We start from the raw sequence: 23,981 nt of genomic DNA, 5'->3' as shown, positions 1-23,981 counted from the left end.
GGGACGGCGGTCGGGCGGCGGCGGCGGCTGGATGATGATGCGTGGACACGTTCGCGAGGTACGGAGGTATTTTTTAAAACATTTTTATTTCCTTCATTCCTTCCTCTGCCGGCCGACTTGATTCCGACGTCTTTGCCAATCGCGCGCGCCATCTACCGACGGATTTTTGAAAATGTGAATTACGCGGCATACGCTTTACCAACGACTGTATATAATTCACGGCTATAGATACTATATAGTATCTATGTCCGTGATTTTAGCATAGATAGGTAATATTATTCTGGACAGGTGTCTCGATATATATATATATATAGCATATACTATATACCATCCCGTATACGACATCCGTATTATAAAAGTGAGGAAATTTTTTTTTAGACCCGAACCTTGCAAGTTTCTAAGGAATATTCTAACGAAATTTAATATATAAATTTATAAATTTTACATAATAAATTTCCAATTAATGGGAATTTGTACAACGAGCGTTATAATGAGAGGTCATAGATATAATAGATAAAGTCACCAAGTAATTAAATTCAATTATTTCCAATTCAAGCATAGAATATAATACCCTTATATTAATAACGTTTAATAATTAGTAAAAGGATAATTATGCTACCATAATAGTACCATTGATACCATATTATATTTTTGAAACTTTCCAATATGAATATGAGAAAATGTAAAAGTTAGCTCTCTATAATATATTTTGCACACCAATTGCTACCGAAAAGATCAGTTACCCGTTTGATGAAAGTTTGTTCTATTTTTTTAGGAGAAAAATTGTTTGCAGAAGACTAAATATATCTGTGAAAGGTAAAACCAATAGGTAGGACCTAAACGTAACAAAAAAAAAAAAAATTCTAATTTGAAAAAGGAAAATAATATACAATTGTAGAAATATTCGCGATAGATTCCCTACAACAGTGGTGTATTTATGATTTGTCTGAGGGAGGAGATATGACCAAAATTGTCGATGCCAAACGTCTCAGCATTTTATTACCTATTGATAAACTGCAGATAAATGGAAAAAACACAACTATAACCGTATAAAAATATCTTAAAAGGGGGGGAGATATATCTCTCTAATCTTCCGCTGTAAATACGCCACTACCCGACTACCAATTTCTGTCTTAAGACTTAAGAATATTCATCAGATTAAGTCTACTATGTTATAGTTATGAGTATTCATTTCCTATGACATATAATATATAAGTATACCTTCAATATTTTTCATCACCCCGTGATGATATTTATTAAAATACAGAATAGTTATGTCGAAATGACACCAGATTACTAGGAACCCCTGCAAGGTTGCATTCAATTTAAATATCACATGAGTATAATATTGTATACCGCGCTGGGATAAATTATATTTATATTTATATACCAGTGAAATTGGAAGTTATTTAGTTATATATTATTATTAGATACCCGGCAAGGTGTACCTAGATAACCTTAGTACCAAGCCTGTAAGTAGGTATGACTAACTCTTGCATGACTATTTACCTAATACTTATAGGTGAATAATAATTAGACTTGAATCGGTCACAGTTTTCTTTTCAACATTTAGCTACTGTTTTTGACGCACAACAAGTATTACATACCTATTTTGCGATAAAACTTTGTAAATCTAAGGTATTTAGTATTTACCTTATATGTATATTTAAAATTGATTTTATATTTTCTAATGTCACAAATTGGGAGTTTAATCATTTTTGACAAATTTTTTGGTTATATTTGGATTTTGGACATTTTGGAATAACATAATAGATACTTAATAACTACTAAATAATAGATATTGTTAGATTTGTCATTTGTAATAAGCGTTAGACCTTAGTTCTTTAGACCTTAATTCTTAATAGGTGCCTTATTAAACAAAACAACCGATTTTACATTTTACTTAACCCAACTGCTTGACCTACTTTTTAAATTTCAAGAAAATAACTAATATCGAATTCGTTAAAAACTCCATTTAAAAAAAAATAACTTGATTACTTATGTATATTGTTCAACAATTTTTTTTCATAGAAAACTAATCAAAAATATTGTATTTAAAATACCAACCAGGTAAAATTTCTAATCGATTAATAAAGTTTCAAATAACTTTTAAAGCATTTCTTTCGTTCCTTTATATTAGAAAACAATACAGTAAACAGATCGAAATAACATTTATTTTAAACACGTTTGTTGTTTAACAATACACTCGTAGGTTTGCTTATATAGAATTTAATGTTATTATTTAACCCATCTTATTCTTCTTTCTAATTAATTAAATACAAACTAGTTTCAAAATAACTTAACCAGCCTTGAAAATCGAAATATATACACATTATACACGTTGGTGCGTAAGTACTCCAACTAGACACTAGTCCTACTACCTAATACGTATTAGCCACCATATAGGTGGGTGTACTATATATAGTAATCTAGACAATATATTAAATAGTATTACATATATATACCTATAATGTTTATAACCGAAACTTCCTATATAGTATATATAAAAGAACAATGAGTAACGTTCTACATACCAAACCTAAATAAAATATTTTTAGAAAACTATTATCACAAAATTATTAAATTTTCTTATTTCCTCTATTAATTTTGTTCTGTGACAGTTTTACTTCTACGAGTGTACAGAGTACCGTGAGCTGTTGAAATTTATGTTACACCCAATAAACCCTCTGTGTACATACTTGTTAATTTATAATGATTAATTACTCAAAAAAAAAAATAAAAATAATAACGAAAATAAACAATAGAAAATGTTTTCCAAAAAGTTAACAGTTTTATAGATAATAGCTGTTATTATTAAATTAATATATATACTAAAAAAAATGTTTAAAATTATAATTAAGGTGCCTAATATTTACTGATATTTATAACTGATAAATCAACTATCGTATGGGACGGTTTTTTCATTATGTTTATTATGTAAAACATTGTAATTTTATATATTTTTAATTAAAAGTCAAGAACTTTTTTGTTGTTATAATTATTTATGAATTGTATAATTAGGTAGCTATAAAAAATTAAAAAAATTTGTTTACACATAAGAATATTTTATAAATCTTTTGCGTGAAATAATAATAACAAATAATAATGATATTATCTTATATATGTATATATAATATTGATATACATTTATATAACTCATAACTTAATTATTCTATGGCATTATATTATATAATTAATATATTCAATATAAGTATACCTATATTATCAAATATTTATATAGTACAAACTAGTATCTATCTACCTATACAAAATAACAATTAATGTCTAATACTCTAATATAATACAGGTACTATACAAAATATTAAAAATATATAATTATGTCCCATGTTCCCATTATACCTATACATCTATGAATTTATAACTGCAGTTAAGTACCCAACACTCCAACTAACATAATCGCGTAGTATATTATCATTTATCGCTTCTATAAACTCGAAGGTATTTGAAAATTAGAAAAATTGTTGTAAAACTTAGATTAATAATTGTATTTAGCAATATGATATTTATTACTTGGTTATTGCTTTAACAACCTAACATTCGCATATTTATTTTATAGAATTATATAAGTGTTTATTAGCATATATAAATGAATAATAACTTATATTATTTAATTTTGTACTTTGGTAGATTAATACATGGTTAAGATTAATACTTACCTACTGTGATTGTTGAATACTGGGTGCCCGGGCCATTATTTAAATAGGTATATTTACAATGTACCTAGGTACAATTTATGTATGTTAAGTATACATACATTTTTAAAAATAATGGCGTCACTATAGTATAAAAATGTCAAATGATAACAACATTAACAACAAATATAGACAATTTACTCGGTTAGACTATTTAAAGTTTGTATTTTATTATTAGTCATTTACAAAAAAAGAATACTCATATAATTTATAAATTAAACATTAACACATTCGTTTAAAAATCGCATAATATTATAAATTACTATAGGAGGTACCTATCCAAGTATTTGACACGTTTATTGACTTTTTAGTTTTTATCTAACACACGCACGTTCTTTCATCGCTAGACAAAAATCTGGAGTGCTTATTATTAAATAATATGACCCGATTATCAGAAATTAAATCTATAGTAGCTACTCAGTTGGTACTTGGTTGGCCAAATTATTAGAGGAATACTGTTCCCCCAACTCTCGAGCCATCTATAATAACCACTCCTATTTGTGCCTATACTATGATGATGTATTCATATTTTATACTAACGTTGAATGTGACTGCAATGTGACATGCGTGAATAAAATATACTTATTACCTAGTACATACCTACCAAATAAATAAATACTTTATGGATTGTGTATAAAACATATATATAAATATTATTTATTATTGTAGCTGGTACTTTTATGTAAACACACTAACAATAAGTATGTTTAAAATACTTTGTCCGATGAACAAACGCACAACTGCACAAGGAAGTACATATAATATATAAGACATAACATTTCGTTTTTAAAATTTTTTAATTTATCGATGTTATTTAGAAGCAGCTATTTATGTATAGGTATTTTTGTTTTAATAAAGACCCTTGTGGTCTTTTGACAAACGAACAAAATATGGCTCTGTAGCTCTGTTTAAACTTTAAGTTCCGAAGCCTACTTTTTTTCCTTTACAAACAGTATCGAAAATGTTTATCTTTTCCAAATATCAATAGATATCTTTCAACAATAGAAAATCATTCTTGCTTCTGTTCTAACTCTCCAATAAAGTAATTAAAAAAACTTAATTCGATTTTCTACAGCGATAACACTAAATTAATTAATTAATTTGAATTAGATTAGTTAAATGAACAATACAGTGACTATAATAACGATAATAGTAGTTACTATTAAAGACGGAATTAATCTATTTAACAACTTATAGAACATAATATATATTCATACAGGCATAACCCCAACGGCTAAACGCTCTTTGATTATTCAGTCATGAACACGTTAATTTAATCGAAATTCTAAACATCAAACTATATATTTATTAACTATAATTTATAAAAATGTAGCGAAACAAATGATTTGCAAATATTAAAAATATATCTGCATATTTATAATTTTGTAGGTAAAAAAAATAAAATAATGAAATATTTATTTTAAAAATAGACTACCTATAATGAATTATAAAATATAGAATACATTTTTGTTTTGTCTTTTTGAAGCAACTATAACGTATAATACGCATAAGGATGAAACATCCTTATTAAAATAGAAACGTGATAATATATAATTTGTAGATAGCTAGGTAAACGTTCATATATTGAATTCTACTCATTATTAAAACCATAAATTACTTTTGAGTTTACCTAATTATTATATGTATATATTCGAGTATGTATAAATTTGTATGAATAAGTTATGTTATATATGTACCTATATACATATATGTGTATTTAAAACCAGCATAATACCGTATAATAAACGTCTAAAATTTACACTCTAGAAACGCAATGATTGTAAATGTCTGAAATATATATAAGAAAAATGTATAATTTAGGATCCTATTCCACCTAACCGATTTATGATGACTGGATATGAAGATTCTCTTTTTATATTTTTGTCGCAGTCGTTTTAAGTTTCTTTTCGATGTTCGTGAAATTGATTGCCTATGTTTATTTTTATATATTTATATTTATAAAAATATACTTATATATTATTTTATTCACATCTTACAGCAATAACTTGATAGATTGCAAATGGACTACGCAGACATCCTGTCTGGCGTGACTGCATGATTGCTCCTTTTATTGGCTAGATTAACATTAAGTTTCAGATCACTTATTGAATCATCTACACGTGTTTCCTAATCTTATTTTCTTCCTCTGATTTTAATAATGCAACTTTCCTGCATTTCAACACTCCCTATAAAATAAAATTTTTATTTCTACATAATTTTGTTATGATTCTTATTTATTTATTTTTTGTAATTCTTAAATACAAAATTAACTTTTATGAACATTTATAACAACTATATTTTAGATTCTCAGTGGAACGTAAAAAATGGTTTTAAAACTGTATGTATGTTTGTGTTATTAATCATAAATGTTGATAATTGAGTACAAGGTTTATTACAATTATATTGTTTTTATAAAATAATTTAAAAATATCAAAAATTAATTTTCATTACTTCATTATAAGCGTTTGTAGTTCAACTTTTTACAATAGGCTGATCTTACAAAACTAAACGATTTTCGTCAAACGTATTTAGTTATTTTGTGGTAATTTGAAAAATATCAATTCTATAGATACTTTAAACTCTTTACTATTGCTATAAATTATAATTATCCTTCAAAAAATATTTAAGTTAATTTTAAGTTATTTATATCACTAATCTATTCATATACATACCAGCCATTATTGTAACGGCGTGTTATTTCCATTACAAATAAATAACATATTACATATGCCATGTTTCTGTTAAAAATTAGTTCACTCTATCGAATTAAGAAGATACAATAATAATCAAATAAACTAAACTATATCCTTGGAAATAGATACTGATCCACTCATCTCCTTTGATCAATGATTGATCATTGAATTCAAATTTTACATATCCATTAAAATGACCTATAGAGCCTTTGATGACTTCAATAAAAAGATATAAATTAAACATACAAGTATACCACCTATGCAACAGAAACGATTTTCCCAGTTATTTTTGTTGTACATCGTTAATAATAATACAAATAAAATAGAAGCAGATACAAGAATATATGCTTTATATAGCAGTGTATTGTTTATTATTTTAAAATTTATATAATATGTAATACATATGTAATACATATTTACGCTCTTAAAATTTAATGTAAAAAAAAATATTTAATGATATGTTTTATGGCACTAATAATTACATTAAAATTCGATTATAGAAGTGAATTGCGTATTGTTTGAAATGTGATAAGTATTACATATATAATATAATATTATTATACTTAATGACATTAGTATACTTACAATTTATTATTAAATTATGTGTTAAAAATAACATTTTTAATATCGTTCTTTGATAAAAAAAAATAAAATAATCGTAGAGATAGTAATAAATTAGTACAAGTTGACGAAATAGATAGTATTGGAATAATGTGCTTTTGAGTGCGCAGACAGCATTTTCACATACTGATAATATTTACACTTTACAGCCTATATTCACCTATTTCAATACGCTTGGAAGACTATTAATTTAAATGAATACTTCATACTCGCATGCTCGCTAGTTGCTCATAATATAATCGCCTACATATTTGTACATTTTTTAATTATAACATACCTAAACACGCAATTATCCTTATCTGATTAAGTAATAAATAAATAAGTTTGTCAATTGTTGGTTATTATTAAAAAAATTTCATTTTCCTAAAGAATTACGCAAAAATCGTGTATACGTATTTCGCATTGTATGAGTACAAATAAATTACCCAATAAGAAGTAAAGTTTACTTCAATACCTATAAATTCTACGAAAATTCAATATCTAAAATATGTGTTATACGATATATAATATATACCTATCGTATCTACTTAATATAATCATACAATATTATGTAATAATGTATGTACTATATTGTACTATATTATATCTCTATGAAGTATAAATACCTAACAGTACAATCGTACAGAGTAATTTTAATAAATAATAATGGAGTATGAACTGTAAAATCTATTCATTCATGATTCATCGCTCCACTCAGAATCTAAAATTAATACATTTATTGAATTTATCTACAGATATATTTATGTAATATTGATGTAAAATTTACTATGAAAATATTCTGTTCACAGAAGTTGTCAGGGGAAAGGAGTATTGTTGTAGGTTATGTAAAGTTGATTTGAATTTGGTTTTGTGACTATAACGCCAACGCGTTTCTCCTAATTATGTATACTTCGATATTACGAATAAAAAACCATCATAAATACAATTTTTATTCAATACAATATTTATTGAATCATATGATTCATATAAATTTGTAATAAAAATAATTTTAAATATACCTAGTCCAAATTTCGAGTGGGGTCCCCCTTGCTCCCATAAAATTACGAAATTTCGTCATTTCGAGTCAATTATACCTATTAAAAACTAACACAACTACAAAGTATTTTCCATAACATTTTTACACGGATCTTACATTATAGATACACCTATCATTATATCAACAAACTACCTATACATGGATAAACATTATACAATCAACTATAACTTATAAGCGACGATAATAATTGATTAGTTTGTTTATAATACCATCCAAATGAATTACACGTTATATGTTATGCAATGCCAGTAACATATTTACTGGGCTTTATTAGTTAATTGATGCAATACTATCCAGTCTATTGTTATTCATAGATAGGTAGTAGACAGAAAAAAAACAATTCAAATTGTATTTAATATTTATTAATATAATTATTTTTAGAACTTAGTAAGTAACAATAATATTTTTATAGAAATATTTTAAATTGTTTTTTGGATACCATACTTTTGAAAAATCTTATGTATCCCACTATGCACTTCAATTTCTTTATTCTAGAATCTAGCTCTATCATAACAAGCCAGTTATATTTACATATAATTTGTATATATTTTTTAAAATTCTACCTCTGTATAATTCCTAAATATTTCCAGCCCTTATGAAAAAAAACCGAAAGTTACGCGTTATTTAACTATTATCGTTCGTAATTAATGCTATTAGAATAATTTAATGTTTATCTTTAAAATTAAAGAATCAACCTGTATTCTATGTATGTAGATTATATATTTAACTACACTTTATTAAAATTTTAAAATAAATAATAATATTGTAGTAATAAGTTGTGTCCTAGAGATCATTGCTGAACTTCGCCAATGAAAATGTTTGTATGTACTTTCAGAAAGTTTCCACTCAAAGCTATTTATATACAATCAATGAAACTTACCCTTACGAACACCTCGAAATAGCCAAAACCAGCAAATAGCTGACAACATTTTAACGACTGAGAGTATCTTATAGCTGCAGTATTTAGTGGTTTCACTGTATAATTATATTATTATGTATTTTAATAAAATGTATAATTGAATAGTATATATTGACTTTGTCATTTCACGTCCTGTAAATTGCTCTATACAGGGACAAAACTAACATAACTTCTGATCATATAATTAAAAATATAGGATTTCGCTTAAAAAAATCAATAATAATTGAGCCAATTGAGGTATTATCAGCATTCAGCACACATGCAAGGTGAAAAATATAAAGACAATATTATAAAATGTTAAAATTTCACGTTTTACATTTAAAAAAAGAAAATATCGAAAATAAAGAATAATTATTACAATGAAAATAATCTTCCGTTATAATACATGCAATATAATATGAGTATATTATAATATTATTATGTACCTATATCAAGGCTCGCCCAAGGGACGAGGACAGTGGCGCAAATATGCTAACATAATCAATGCTACAAATTATACTAAATAGTGCATACTAATTATTGTATTCGCTATTTATTAGTAATTAAATCCTAATGCTAAATGGGACACTGATTAATTAATTTAAATTAGTGTTTTCTTCCAGTAATGTGAATTCAATTTAAAAAGTTAAGGTATTTATTTACTAAATACGCCTATGTAAATAAACTTTTAATATTTTCAAATTAATTTATAAAATTATTTATAGAGACAAAAATATTGAATCTGTGTTTCATTGGAAATTATGAAAATATTTAATAGTTAGTTTAAAAAGAAAAATAAAAAAAAAATGTTTATTAAGAAGCATTTTTCAATTAATTTACTGTTTTAACTTCTTTTTCTTTTACATATATTATATATATTATATTTCTACATACAATATCATGACGTGGATATTTTTCAAACCGACAATGAAATGTTCAATGATATTTCATATGATATTGTACATTTAATACAAACAGATATAGTTTATCCTGTTCGCAAATCAATTGCAATCGGATTCACACTATTGTTTCTTACAAGTGATTTCGTTGTTTCAGATGAATAAAGGTGGTGTGGTCTACACTCCACCTACATAAACTGCAGTAGGCACATTATATTGTATATACACAATAAGTTGACAGACACACGAGGTCATCCAGGGTACCGTTATCATGTGCAGCGTCGCAGTGGCCGGGTCGTTATTTCCTTATCAGGAGACCGAGTGCGCGCGGTCTTTTATTCCAATGGTCTCGTCATTCGCCGATTCGATTCTGGATTAAATGTTGTGAGTTCCACGCGGTTAATTTTTCTGCTGTGCAACTTTTTTCTTTTCTCTTTTTTTTTATGTTTAGTGCGATACGAATACTGCCTTTAGCTCCAATGTGTCAAAAGTTATTTTCCCTTGAAAATTATTTTCCAAAGCCGTAAGTTCCATGCATATTATTATGTATACAGCATACATAGGTGTCTTGTACTTGGGTAATAACTATACTTTTGGATAATTCTCATTGGCTATTATAACAGTGAAGCGATATTTATTATATATATAACAAAGACAGTATTGCGTTGACGTTTTAGTAAATAAAAAATTAATGATAATTGCATCTAATAAATACTGCACGCGAAACGTAATAATTATAATATCATAATACGTAAGTAAATATTATACTAACCTACTGGCGTAAGTATGATTGTTTGTTTAATCGCTAAAAGCTTTTTTCGATTTTAACGCGCTTTTTGAAATACTCGACCTTTGGCAGCAGATAAAATAGTACGAAATGTTTATAAATCAGTTAAACTAGGTGTGGTTGTAGTTAAGTGTATATAATATATGCACGTCGTGAAAGTTATTCAAAATAATATATGATTATTAAAAAATGAATCAATACGGTGATCAGTACGTTTATAATACGCGTAGAGTGAAATAGTATTTTAGACATTTTGCAGACTACGCGCGTTATGAACGCGTACGTTTTTAGTTGAGAGGAACTGTAACGGGGTTAGACCCGTGCGCTAACATCGTTTTTCGTAATGCAAGTAGTGCTATTTTTTGCCCCAATTCTATACCCACAATATATAGTCTATGATATTATTCAAAGATGTTTCGAGTGTTTATCCAAATCTTTTTTTTTTCTAGACATTTAAATACATCGAAACCTAGTTCGATTCCGTTTTAAAATTAATTTCTCGTTGAGCGTCTATGTATGTGTGTGTGTGTGTGTGCAAGCGCAGGAAAAATAATCGATACCCTCTAGTGTCGGCCATGTTTGTATTGTTGCGTCCTGCGCCTGACTAACCTTTAATGACCAACAGCTGGGTTCTCGTTTCTTACTTTGTTTGTCATTTCGGCGCTGCAGTGACAGTCGAACGCTAGTTTTGTAACTTTTATTTCAAGGCTATAAATCATCCGAAATCCGAATCCTGTCGAAAGATATATTTTGTGAGTATATTATGTAAATAGTAACTTTCGTGGCCATGTAATACACGCATGAATATAATATTATACTTATATCCACTACTTTTATTGGTTTTAAGCTCTTCACCAAAGTGTTACATTTTATCATCGTAATTTATTATTGTCATTTTTATTTGTTTTAAATATACTAGTGCCGAGTTATATAACATAATTATTTATTTTATGGTTCACTAACATTCAATGGACCAATAAATCATATTTAAAGGACCATACATTAGTTGTTAGTGATTGTTTATGCAATTCGATGTAGTACCTAAAACTTAATATTTCAATAACCTTCAACCTTGTATATTTTGTACAAAATGTCAAAATCATATTCTAAATAATAATATAATTATCAATATTAAATCTATCATAATTATATATCTAATAATATCTATAATTGATGGGATAAACGATACTAAGGTATTATTAATATTAGAAAATCGATTTAATATATTAAAATCACATTAACTCGTAAAGTACTAAGTTGTCTATATGATTGTCTAACGTTATAATAATCTTGTTTTATAATAATTCGGTAATAAATATGTATGCCTATTAAACTAAATAGCATTGAACACACACACACACACATATATATAACAATATTTATAAATAATAAATTTTTAACAAATAATTAAAATAATAAAGATTTCTGTTACCGATAGACACGATAGGTTATTGCATAGTTTCATTTTTTAACACAAATTATAATGCAATAAAATTAAAAACAATGACAAAAGTTATCATTAATATTATCCTGAACGTAACTATGTATGAAATTATTGTTATTATGTACTTAATATATATTAAGTATATTCAAAGTACAAAATATGTACGTTTCGATGCCTTAGATGCGTATGTAGCTATAGCTCTATAATATTATCAAGTTGTCGATGCATAATAATGAACAAAAATTTCCACAATAATAATTGTTATCTATAATAATAGTATTGTTCATATTCGATGATTCCAGTGTTTCTACAAAATACAAATAACCTATTAATTTTAGTTTACTGATTTGAATAATGCACTTGGCTCCAACAAGTCTATATGTCTTTTTTAATTTCGGACCGCCACGCAATACTAGTGTAATAAAGTGCAGCCTTTGTGGCGCCAAAAATGGTCGCTCAGACCCAATCAATATTGCCGGTAGGATGGAGGAAAATGGAAATGAATACGTCCCGTCGGCCGTCTTAACATTTCACACATTTCACGCCCTCGTCCTGTAAACTCGTTTCTAGGCTGCAATCATCATTGTACTGGTGCATTGTGATTTCATGATTTTTTTTTTCATAATTAGATTTATAAAAGGTTTGTTTTTGAACTGTATGATTGTGTTAAACTGAATTGTATTTGTATAATACATAGGTACCAACAGTACGGTTTAAAATAAATTAGCGTTTCGAATAAAAAAAAAAAAATATAAAAATTATTTATGTTATAGTAGATATAGTTGAAACTTAAAGTTAATATAGTTATTTTACCCATCAAATATTCAATAAACGTTTATAACTTTTACAAAATTTGATTGAAATATAATGTGATATGAATTATTGTGAAAAGTTTATCGTATGTTATAATATATTCATCTAACGTTCAAATGTGTCCTGAAAAGGATGAAAAAAATCGTCATATTTATTATAGTATATATAATAGATACTGATTATCCCGTATAGTGGCTTAACAAAATATATTAAACATCAAATATTAAGTAAATCCGTTTTTATTTGAATAGGTACATTGTGAATTAGTTATAAATACAAACGAAAAAACATTACTTTAATTAATTATATTTATTAAAAACATGCTATATTGATCAAACACGAATTAAAATATCGTTTGCTAACTTATTTAAATAGAAAATTTGACATAATATGTAACAACTACCACTATATTTCCGCACGAAGTGTTTAAAATAAATTTGTTTTTGAATGCTATATAGTATTAGTTAATTTAATATTCATATATTATGTTAATTACATATTTACTAATTTGTGTTATCCAGGGTGCTTAATTTGAGGTCAGAACACGTATGGTATGTTGTGTGGTGAAATAATTAGATCCCCAAATCGAAGTCCATACGCTACGTTGTTGTCGTCTCTATATCCGATGATGACTGCTGCAGTTGTTGAAGACGACAATTTGCTTGGTAATTATTTTATAACTTATTATTTTATACTTTCAACGCATTATTTGGTGTTCATTTTCTCAATAAATTGGTAGTGGGATATGAAATGAATTTAAATTTAAAAGAGATCATTATTCATTTTTAATGATACATTTTATTAATTATTCAAAAAAAATAATTGTTGACATTTTCCTTTCTATTTAATTATTGTAATTTATATTATTACACTATACATAAGTGATAAGTAGTAGTAAATTACTGAATAAATACGACTATATTTTTGAGGATATAGGTTATTTTAATGAAATCTGAGAAATACCATAATTATGGTATAAACGTCATGTATATGATCAATTTTTTTTAGGAAAGGGTGCTAAAAAAACTTTTGGTTTAGCTATAGATGGAAACCATTCACCCCTTTTGGTCAGTTTTAAAAAAACTGACTGCGTAATGTACATCATTATATACCTATATTAAATTACCAAAATAGTAAAAAAATACATTATATAAAACATTTCTGCACATCGATCGAATTTCGAAATTTTTAAGTTACCTACTCCTTTTAAATACTGATGTTTTATACACGGTTATTTCTCCAATAGTACAACGCGCATGTTTCTCGAAATTAAAAATTAATCGTATTCATTTAAGCGCAGTTGGATACAAATAATAAATATTCGTTATATTCATTAAAAAAAAAAATGTTCAGTAAGAATTTTTTATCACAGTGTATAATAAATTTCGTACTCATATTTAATATCAGCACTTTTTTGAGAAACTGTATATTATTCATCCGGGAGTAGGTACCCCATATATATATCGATTTTTATATTCGAACGTTATGAGTCATCTCTACTATATAGCGGCGAGCCAGCTATAGTTTGCTATGCGCATGATTACTACAACACATGACTACAGTAGTTGTACTACACATAATATGTTTTCTTTATTTAGTTTACCATAACAAAGTAATTTATTATGTTTTTATTAATGGACAATGTTCAAGTAATTATGGGTGCGTATTTTTTTTTTTTTAAAATATTTAACAAATTTTATTTTATTTATAAAATCAATATAAACTCAAAAACTAATTATGGCTTGTTTTTATTTTAAAATAATCTTTTTATATTTTTAAAACTAATGTTTTATTTATTATTGATTCTTTAGTCTCGAATAATAGTTATTTTTTTATAAACATCACAATAAACCTAACGATTGAAAATAACTTCGAATAATAAAACTATAGGCTACAATAATTAATGCATTTTTGTTGTTTTTTTTTTAAGGAGACCAACTAATTAGCTAGTTGCTATTAAAAGGAATAATAAAATATTATTTTAAATATAGATAGTTGTTTTATTAATTAAACTTGTCAAATTATTCATAAGTAGGTGGGTAATTGTTGAATTATAAAATTCTCACAAATGTATTTATCTTTATAAACAATTGTTTACTTTTTAGTAATATTCAATATTTGGTATTTAGTATTTATTAATGAATATAATTTTATGTGTACCTATTTAGCATCTACACGTGTGTAATGTGTAAATATGTACTTATATTTGAATTATTAACAGTTAAGAGGACGCTACACCTGCGTGTCTTGTCTCTATTACAAACATAACAAGGCAAATCTATGTACAAGATTCTTACTATTGTTTATTTATAGTTAATATTAGAGAAAATTTACAGATTATCGAATTTATTTATAAGAACGAATTTAAACTTATAATTTTGTTCAAGCAAAGAATCGTTTAATTGAATTATATGCATTTGAAAAATTAATTCTAATGTAACACATTAAAAAAAAAAAAATTCAAAATAACATATTATATTATAATTTGTCAAAAAATAATAGTCTAGAGCTGTGCAAAGTGAATATTATGATAAATCTTAATTTATAATATTATACTATATTATACCTAATAAGTATTAAGCTAAAAATGTATTATAAAAATGAATATGTACCTATTGTGAATTATGACTATATGTTCCAAATTATAACTTAAAAATACCATCATTTTTACAAAATGTTTTTTTTAGAAAACGGTCGTTTGAGTTATGAGAATCCAAACTATCATCTTGCTGGCACAGGCCACTTAGCCCTGGATGATGCATTGAACTCAAACCTAACATCAGCTACTGACTCTCCAGCTGGATTCAATTTAAATGATGATTGTATATTATATTCAGAGCTTTTATGCCGTGAATTTGATACAGTATGTAATATTAACACAGACAACATTAATAGAAAACGGTACAAATCATTAGATTTGGGATCAATGGGTGTGGACGTGTTGGGACAGACGGGAAAAAATTGGTAATACATTTAATAGATTCGATATACTAAATTAATAAAATAATAACATTATAATTGAAGTTTAAACCTACAGAAAACCATATGATTATTTTATAGGAATACAAATTTAAATCGTAACGTAACAAGAGATATGAATATTACAAATCAACATGATTTAACAAATGTTAGCAACCAAAACCACCAAAGCAACCAAATGCAAGTGTCATACGTAAAACCAGATTTAATCGAAGAATCAGAGCAAACAAAATGTAAAAGCGGGAAGTAAGTTTATTTGATCAATTAATTATAGAAGTTTAATATATTATGATTATTATGTACAATGTACATGCTATATATTTGTTTATTAATGTTCAAATAAACCATGTATACCTATATTATAGTATAAACGAGAAACGTACGCCACCCAATACTCTATCTTTAAACAAACAAAAGGATACATCTAATATTAACTTGGATATACAACATATACAAGGTGATTTGAATAATGATTTGTATGCAGTACCGATGAAAAATAATTCACACGAATGCACCGATGAATTGCCAGCTGGATGGGAAAAACACGAAGGTACGTACAATTATAAAGTTCTTGTTTTAATAATCTATATTGAATTAATTTAATTTTAGATAACGATGGTCCTTATTATTGGCATATCAAAAGCGGGACAATTCAAAGGGAACCTCCTGAATACAGTGGTAAAAATGAACCAAAAACACCATTGGTCAAAGATGCAGAATCGGTAATGACAAAATAAATAAAAATATTAAATGTTTATTAATAGGTAAATTATAATATTATAATTTAATTAATTATGTCTATTAAATCGCAATGAATAAAATATAAATTAATTATTTTAATTATAACTTGTTAACATATTAACAATATAATCTTCGTATAAAAATTGTATTAAATCATTTTTTAAAAATAATACAATTTGAAAATATTTATTAGAACTATAGGTGTATATAATATAATGTAGGTATCAATATTTGTTTAAGGTATTGAATAGTTTTCAAAATAACACCGGAGGCTTAGTAAGTTCAGTGACTAGAAGTACGACGAGCTCAGCTCTTGAAAATCTTTGTTACCAAAAGAATAGAAAAGAAGAGATGGCTTATAAGTAAAATATTAAATAAAATAGTATAGCCTTTAAAATATACCTACCAACGTTGATCTCACCAAAATTATATTGTGCTTTAGACGAAGAAGTTATCCAGCTCGAATCGAAAACGAAAACAAAGGTATACGATTTGCTGTACGTTCTTTGGGATGGGTAGAAATTTGCGAAGATGATTTAACCCCAGAAAGAAGTAGCAAAGCTGTGAACAAGTGTATTGTTGATCTATCACTTGGGCGTAACGACTTTATTGATAATGTCGGACGATGGGGGGACGTAAGTACCTACATCAATGCTTATATATTCAACTAGTCAAATGTTATATAAATATAATTTTGTTTAAATGAATAATCAGGGAAAAGACCTCTTTATGGATTTGGATGAAGGAGCATTGAAATTAATAGATCCAGAGAATCTCACAATGTTGAATACGCAACCCATACACACAATACGAGTATGGGGAGTTGGACGAGACAATGGCAGGTTTGTTAGCCATTGGTATCATATATATATATTGTTTTCTATATTAATAATGTATTGTTTTTAAAATCCATTGTTGTTGTTTTTTCAATGCTTTACCTACAGGGAAAGGTAATATTAATGTATATTATTTATTAATAATAATAAAATATAAGTAATATTGTTAATGGTATTAGATAAATCGAACTGACAAAATTAATTTTCAGAGATTTTGCATACGTAGCTCGTGACAGGATAACCCGCCGACACATGTGCCATGTGTTCAGATGTGACATGCCTGCCCGTACAATTGCTAACACCCTTAGGGACATTTGTAAAAAAATCATGATCGAGCGCAGTCTTCAGCAAAACATTTCTCGATCCACAGACATAAGTACGTATTATATCATGTTAATTCATTTTTAAACTGTGACTAAATAATACCGTTACATAGATACTGCAACGAAAATGAATCAACCAGTTAGACCGACGAACCTTCCATTGGAATATCGCAAACGTAGAAGTTACCGAGGCAGTTACTCTGCAACCACTAACTTGAGTATATATTATCATATAGTCTTCTTAAATTATTAAATTATGTAATTGTGCAATATAATTTTTAAAGATCAATCATTCCCTACGCCGATGGAAGAACCACGAAAAGTCATTCGAGCTACTTACTTAGGTTCAATTGAAGTGAGCAAGGCATCCGGGATGGATGTACTAAATGACGCGATCGTCGCTTTGGAAAATTCTCCAACATCAGTACCCCAAACAGTTACAGTAGCTGTAGCACCTTCAATGATTACCATACAACAAGATACTGTAATGCGAAAAATGTTCAAAAATACGCGGAACACACCTATCCATAATATTTGTTGATTTTCAGGATGAAGGCGATCAAATGGTTGAATGTCGAGTGAGGTACTTATCATTTTTGGGAATAGGTCAAAATATAAAACAATGCGCTTTTATAATGCATACTACCCAAGATCTATTCATTGCACATGTGTTTGAGTGTGATCCATCCGCCGGAACACTTTGTAAGACTATTGAAGCTGCGTGTAAAGTATGTCAAATGGAAATCATACAAATGATGTGTTATGATTAATCGTTGGTAAAATTTTATTTTATTCTTACTTTTTCAGTTACGATACCAAAAATGTTTAGATGCACATCCTCAAGGTTTGAATCCAAACGCATCTTTAAGTCACAATATTAGTAGTCCAAATGTAAATGGCATATCAAGAAAAGGTATCAGTTCTACATTAAAATCATTGGTGGGCACCATCACGGGTCGTAAAATGAAATTAACTCAATCCTGAGAAGAAGTCTTCACGCTACAGGTACAAATGACGAAAATATCTATATTTTAAAAAACTTATTTAAACAACTTGTTTATAATTTTTAGGAAGAATTAATAAATCCTGGAGTGCGTGAAGTAATACCACATCGACATTTGCAGTCTCCACATACTATAAAATATTATGCTCTATCGACCAGTTTACAGTCGTTGTTGTCACCAACCATTGACAACCGTACCATAAATAACCCTTACTAATTATTTATTAAGCCACTAAATCGTGATTAATTATCACTTAGGGAAATGAAGCATATGATGTAACTTTAGTTTACTTTTTTGAGATACCACTTATCTAAATAGGTATAGAGTACTATAGAAGACGGTCCTTGAATTAATTTTAATTGTGGACTTGATCTTTCTTGTCCTTCAAAAGCTATGTATTATTAAATAATCATGTATACTTATAAATAAATATATATATATATATAGAAATTAGGCCTTCAAATGTTGCTAAAATTTATAATAATATGAAAAAAATCTCATTTAAATTCAGCCAAAGCTGGTTTTTTATCATTAGAAAATAAAAATGACAATAACCTGAAGTTTTACAAGCGTTTTACAAGCATAGACAAATATTTAAAAAGCACCTTTTTTATTTTTCTTAAATGCTCCACATATCAAGCTTTATTTAATATATATATTTTTGTTTTGACTGATATTTTTTTTTTCAAACATAATTATTTAAAACCTATTTATAAATAAAACAAAATTAAATTCCTACGATTGAGTGATCTCAAAAATTTTGGTACATGGGTTTGTAAATTAAACATAGCTTGTTAAAAATTATTCTTATTTAGGGAATATGCACAACTATATTGATGTTGTGAATTTTAGAGCTAAGCTTTATAAGTGTTAAAATAAAAATATAAATAAAAATATTAACAAGTTCACTTAAATTGTATATTTATTCAATATTATGACAGTCTTAGTTTTTATTTTTATTTTCCAATATTGGTTTACATTACCTAAACCGACTTATAAAAGTTAAAAGATATTAATAAATGAGTATTATTATATATATTGATTCATAAAGTTTTAACATTTTAAATGGAAAAAAAATTATAAAAACAAAGCCTTAACTTTTCTACCAACCACTTGGCGGTCATAGAGTGCATTGAACTTGTTACAGTAATCATTTACTTCATTACTACATTTTGTCAATACTCCCAAGTAAGCAATCAGTGCTACATCATTACAATGTGTATACAAATCCCTGTAAAACTCTCCAGATTCCATAACTGGCAGTCGATGACACAAAGAAACGAATTCCCTAGAAAATAGAAAATGTTTAAATATAATATATTTTTTAAACAAATAATTTATAATTTAAATTACTTAATTGTTATTGGATTCATAATTGGTATTTTTTTTTTTATTATTATTATTATTATTATGCTAATATTACTAATTATTATTAGTTTTATAATAAACACTAAATAAAATAAGATTTTGTTTATTATACTTAATATTTTATAGAACTATTAAAACAGCCGTTTTTAATGAACTAATATATCTAGTATTATATTAATTGTATTTAAAGAAAAATCCATCTTAGACAAAAAAATAGTAGAATTAATAACTTTCTATACCAGAAAAAGCTCTTAAATTGAAGAAATTAAGTATAGTAAGACTGATTATATAATATTATGTAATTATAAATTTATTATATTATTAACATCTGTATAATTTCAATTTTATTCCATTTAAACACAACGGAATGAAAAATAAATTAAGCAATGGAGAAAAATTAGATGCAACTTAAAAGTGAAATTGAATTACTATTAAAAGCTATTTATGAGATTGTATGATCTATAATATTAATTTATAACTATTTATCTAATAGTTTTGAAAATTGATATAAAATTATATACTATAAAAATTTCAGATGAACAAAACAATGTGTTCTAATTTTGGACAGATATTGTAATCGAAACATATGGTAATAAATTCCTAGCCATGTATCACTGTTTATTTTATTTTTAATATATTATATTAGGAGAGAAATGGTTTTTAAATTCAAAATATATGTATAATATACATATTATTTAGGTCCGTTACATAAATTTAAGTGTAATATAAATATATATAACATATCTATTGAACATAAAGCATTCATAAGTTACATGTACTGATTAACTGAGAACATGATTTACCTAAATTAAACTCAGACTTCGATACAAGAAAGACTCTAATTGCTAAATATCAATACAATAAATTCAGCGCCGGATTTAAGAGTTAAAGACGCCGGGGGCAAAATAAATTTTTCAAATAATAGGTTATTGATACTAAAAATAGTTGACGCAGTTCTTAACACATGAAAATTAAGACGCTGGGGCAATTGCACCTTTAACACCCCCCCCCCTTCCCCGTTAAACACGGCACTGAATATATCTAATTAATTTGTATGGAAATCATAATTGGTTATAGTATCAATATTTTCTACTGTTGTAACAAATATTAATAGACTGACACCGACCTTTTAAAATTTATTCATGGGATTAGATTTATTATTTATTTATTTTCTTATAGATTCATTAGATTTCAAAAATAATTATTTATTTATATATTTAGTACCTACACTAAATATTTTTAATTGAAAAGGTTAGGTAGATAGCTGAGAAACGATGGGTTATTGATAGTTGATGAAATATAAACAATTATTTATATTCTGTCTAGCAAGAGAACATATTGTGATTTGACAAAAATTAGTTTGTCTGCACATCCCCAAATTATACCCTGGCAGATATTACCTTTTTGCTGGTTAGAATATAGATGTTATTAATAAATAATTGATAAATTTACTTAGGTCTTAAATTAAAATTATTCACCTCAATAACTCATTGTTTACTGATTGCTCAGTGTTCTTAACTTCTTTCAAATACTGGAGCAACATTTTAACTCTACTATGAAGCATCTTGATGGCATTAAATTGAACAGTTAATGTTTCAGCAACCAAACTATTTTCGTGTGCATCATTGCTTGACATTCGTGCAACATGATCAACACCAATACGTTCTGCGTCTTCAGTAGATAAGGTGTATGTTAATTCAACAAATAACATTTTTGGCACTCCGTTCATTATATCAATAATGGATTCGTATACTTTGACTGGCAGATCAGTATGTCCACCATGAGGATCCATTTTCAAAAATATGGGACTCTCAGCGATATTTATGATTTGCTTATGTACATCAATATCTCGAAATGTTGGTTTATCAGAAGCAGTACCAGTTATGTACCATCCAAGAAAGTCCAAGTCACAAAATACCTATTTCAATAATTATATAATTAGAAAAAATAAGGACCTGAGTGGCTGAGTGACACATTAGTAATATTTATCTTACCTGCTTGAACTGTTCTTCTTTAGAGTTGTAGTAATCTCTATCGATAATCATTGTTTCATTATCTTCAAGTACAGTATATGACAATTCAAACGAGTTCATTATTTCAAGAGTCCGATCTTTTTGTTTACCAATCAAGGCTCCGATCGAAGGAACTGAATTTCCAACTTGAGCTGTTAAACGAGTCCAGTGTTCAGATATATTAAGAATGACTAATGGATGTAAGGATATAGATACACTTCCCGTAACATTTGTAGCTAAAACATTATTTTGAGGTTCGTCTACTTCCATTTCAACATTTGTATCTTCCATATTGGAATAAGTTATAATGTATCAATATAAAAAGGTATAAAAATTTATCAAAAAACGAACAACACAAAATTTACTTAAAAATTTAAAATTTAAAATTAACAAAACGGTTCAAATCCTAAGTCAAACACTCCAAATCCAAAATGTACAATAATGTAATAATAATGATAATAATAATAATGAAATACGATTTACGAATTGAACCATGTTAATTCTTATCACTTATCAGTGCGGTACTTTATAACCACAATTCATATAATATACCATGAAGGCTAGAGCTGATATCTAGCCTTCATCACGGACTGAGTCCGTGCCTTCATGTAGTATACAAACCATAATAATAGGTGTTATATTCGTGGTAACAAACCAATCATAGACAAAATTCACAAAAAGCTTATAAATGAGAAAAGGACATTATTAAACTGTTATTATTATTAAATTATATATATTTTATAGTATTATAGAGATAGCAATGACGAAATGTTAAAAGTGTTATATTTCACGACACAATACATATAGGCAATAATGCACTATTGGGCACTAAAAACTGAGTTTTAGAGTTTTTACTTAAAAAAAAATTTACTAACTACTTACTATAACTACTAACCAGTCTAAATTATGAACTGAAACATTGTTCATGTGCGATGTGCCCCAAGCGTCTGACCGCAGGGTATGCAAGCGCATATTCTGCAGCCTGCATACCCCGTGCGTACGTACGCCTGTCGCCTATGTGTACAATCGTTTCTATTTTGTTGTTACAGTCGAGCCCCCGTGAAACCGTCTGTAACACACCTTTGAACCTTTTTTACCACTACAGTCTAAAGCAGGGTTCAAGAACCTTTTCGTAGGAAAGAGCCATTTTTTCAAAAAATTATAAAACCCTGGTGTCCAGGGAGCTTCACAAGGTTTAAACAACCTTTTTTTTTATTGCAGTTAAAGTTGTTAGTATAGACTATAGATTATAGAACAGTGGCAGCGTCAGGGACAGGCAAGGTAGAGCAAATATTATTTACCTATGCCACAGAATTTTATTCTGTGATTGTACTGTATCCAGACTCAAATTAAAGCGTAAAGTGTAGGTTACAACCTAGTAACCTGCACAACCACGGATTTAGGGGCACCACATATAATGTCCTGATATTATTTATCCTTAGCACCCAAAGATCAAAAATTGTAAATTAATATTGTAGTCTATAGCTATTATTTTTTTGATACCTACCATATTTTAGAACGCTATTGTATGCAGTTTTTTAACGTTCTTACAGAAGTTAGTATTAAAAAAGTAAAAAGTACACAAAGAGGATCTGTTCTCCACGTCCTGCTCATGTGTACGTCCTGTATCCCGTGCACTTTAGGTCTATATACATACATGTTTATTATACAATAAATACTATTTATATTTTATACCTTCACGTTTGAGTCGTTTGACATTACGTTACTCAATACTCTGCAGTATCATAGAATATAGGTAAGATGTAAGAGGTATAGTTCAGTTCACTGGCATTAGACTATGAGCAGCGGCAAAG

General features: G+C 27.2%; 2 protein-coding genes across 5 annotated transcripts; one reads left to right on the top strand and one right to left on the bottom strand.

The window, feature by feature from the left end:
• Positions 1 to 10,210: 10,210 nt before the first annotated feature.
• LOC113550340 (protein Fe65 homolog) lies at positions 10,211 to 20,162 on the top strand. Of its 4 annotated transcripts, none has more exons than XM_026952089.1 (16): positions 10,211 to 10,383; positions 13,426 to 13,569; positions 15,592 to 15,868; positions 15,965 to 16,129; positions 16,249 to 16,433; positions 16,493 to 16,605; positions 16,865 to 16,986; positions 17,067 to 17,259; positions 17,339 to 17,466; positions 17,569 to 17,574; positions 17,670 to 17,836; positions 17,897 to 18,001; positions 18,068 to 18,267; positions 18,332 to 18,511; positions 18,591 to 18,788; positions 18,854 to 20,162. In XM_026952089.1, exons 2-15 carry the CDS (start codon positions 13,458 to 13,460, stop codon positions 18,765 to 18,767), a joined length of 2,130 nt encoding a protein of 709 aa, XP_026807890.1. In that variant the 5' UTR covers positions 10,211 to 10,383; positions 13,426 to 13,457; the 3' UTR covers positions 18,768 to 18,788; positions 18,854 to 20,162. The 4 variants fall into 4 exon arrangements, with proteins under 4 accessions (XP_026807890.1, XP_026807892.1, XP_026807893.1 ...); XM_026952091.1 differs by having other exon boundaries at positions 10,211 to 10,611; XM_026952090.1 differs by lacking the exon at positions 10,211 to 10,383 and adding an exon at positions 11,248 to 11,399.
• Positions 19,692 to 22,609, bottom strand: LOC113550343 (COP9 signalosome complex subunit 6). The gene is made up of 3 exons (XM_026952096.1): positions 22,150 to 22,609; positions 21,634 to 22,073; positions 19,692 to 20,075 (listed from the first exon to the last, which is right to left on the bottom strand). The coding sequence occupies exons 1-3, from the start codon at positions 22,456 to 22,458 to the stop codon at positions 19,865 to 19,867; spliced, it is 960 nt and encodes a 319-aa protein (XP_026807897.1). The 5' UTR covers positions 22,459 to 22,609; the 3' UTR covers positions 19,692 to 19,864.
• Between the last annotated feature and the right edge of the window lie 1,372 nt (positions 22,610 to 23,981).

The sequence above is a fragment of the Rhopalosiphum maidis genome, chromosome 4, assembly GCF_003676215.2.
Source record: "Rhopalosiphum maidis isolate BTI-1 chromosome 4, ASM367621v3, whole genome shotgun sequence".
Taxonomy (NCBI): domain Eukaryota; kingdom Metazoa; phylum Arthropoda; class Insecta; order Hemiptera; family Aphididae; genus Rhopalosiphum; species Rhopalosiphum maidis.
The sequence above is the reverse complement of the archived record's forward strand: the minus strand, read 5'-3'. Positions and strand labels throughout refer to the sequence as shown.

What these genes read in the sequence shown, in the direction of transcription:
- LOC113550340 (XM_026952089.1), top strand. Translation starts at nt 13,458, where the DNA reads ATGTTGTGTGGTGAAATAATTAGATCCCCAAATCGAAGTCCATACGCT. An exon ending in ACAAAATGTAAAAGCGGGAA is followed by an intron (nt 16,130 to 16,248) that starts GTAAGTTTATTT and finishes CCTATATTATAG; the next exon opens with TATAAACGAGAAACGTACGC. An exon ending in CTATTGAAGCTGCGTGTAAA is followed by an intron (nt 18,512 to 18,590) that starts GTATGTCAAATG and finishes TTACTTTTTCAG; the next exon opens with TTACGATACCAAAAATGTTT.
- LOC113550343 (XM_026952096.1), bottom strand. Translation starts at nt 22,458, where the DNA reads ATGGAAGATACAAATGTTGAAATGGAAGTAGACGAACCTCAAAATAAT. An exon ending in AAGAAGAACAGTTCAAGCAG is followed by an intron (nt 22,074 to 22,149) that starts GTAAGATAAATA and finishes TTATTGAAATAG; the next exon opens with GTATTTTGTGACTTGGACTT. An exon ending in GTAAACAATGAGTTATTGAG is followed by an intron (nt 20,076 to 21,633) that starts GTGAATAATTTT and finishes TCTATTTTCTAG; the next exon opens with GGAATTCGTTTCTTTGTGTC.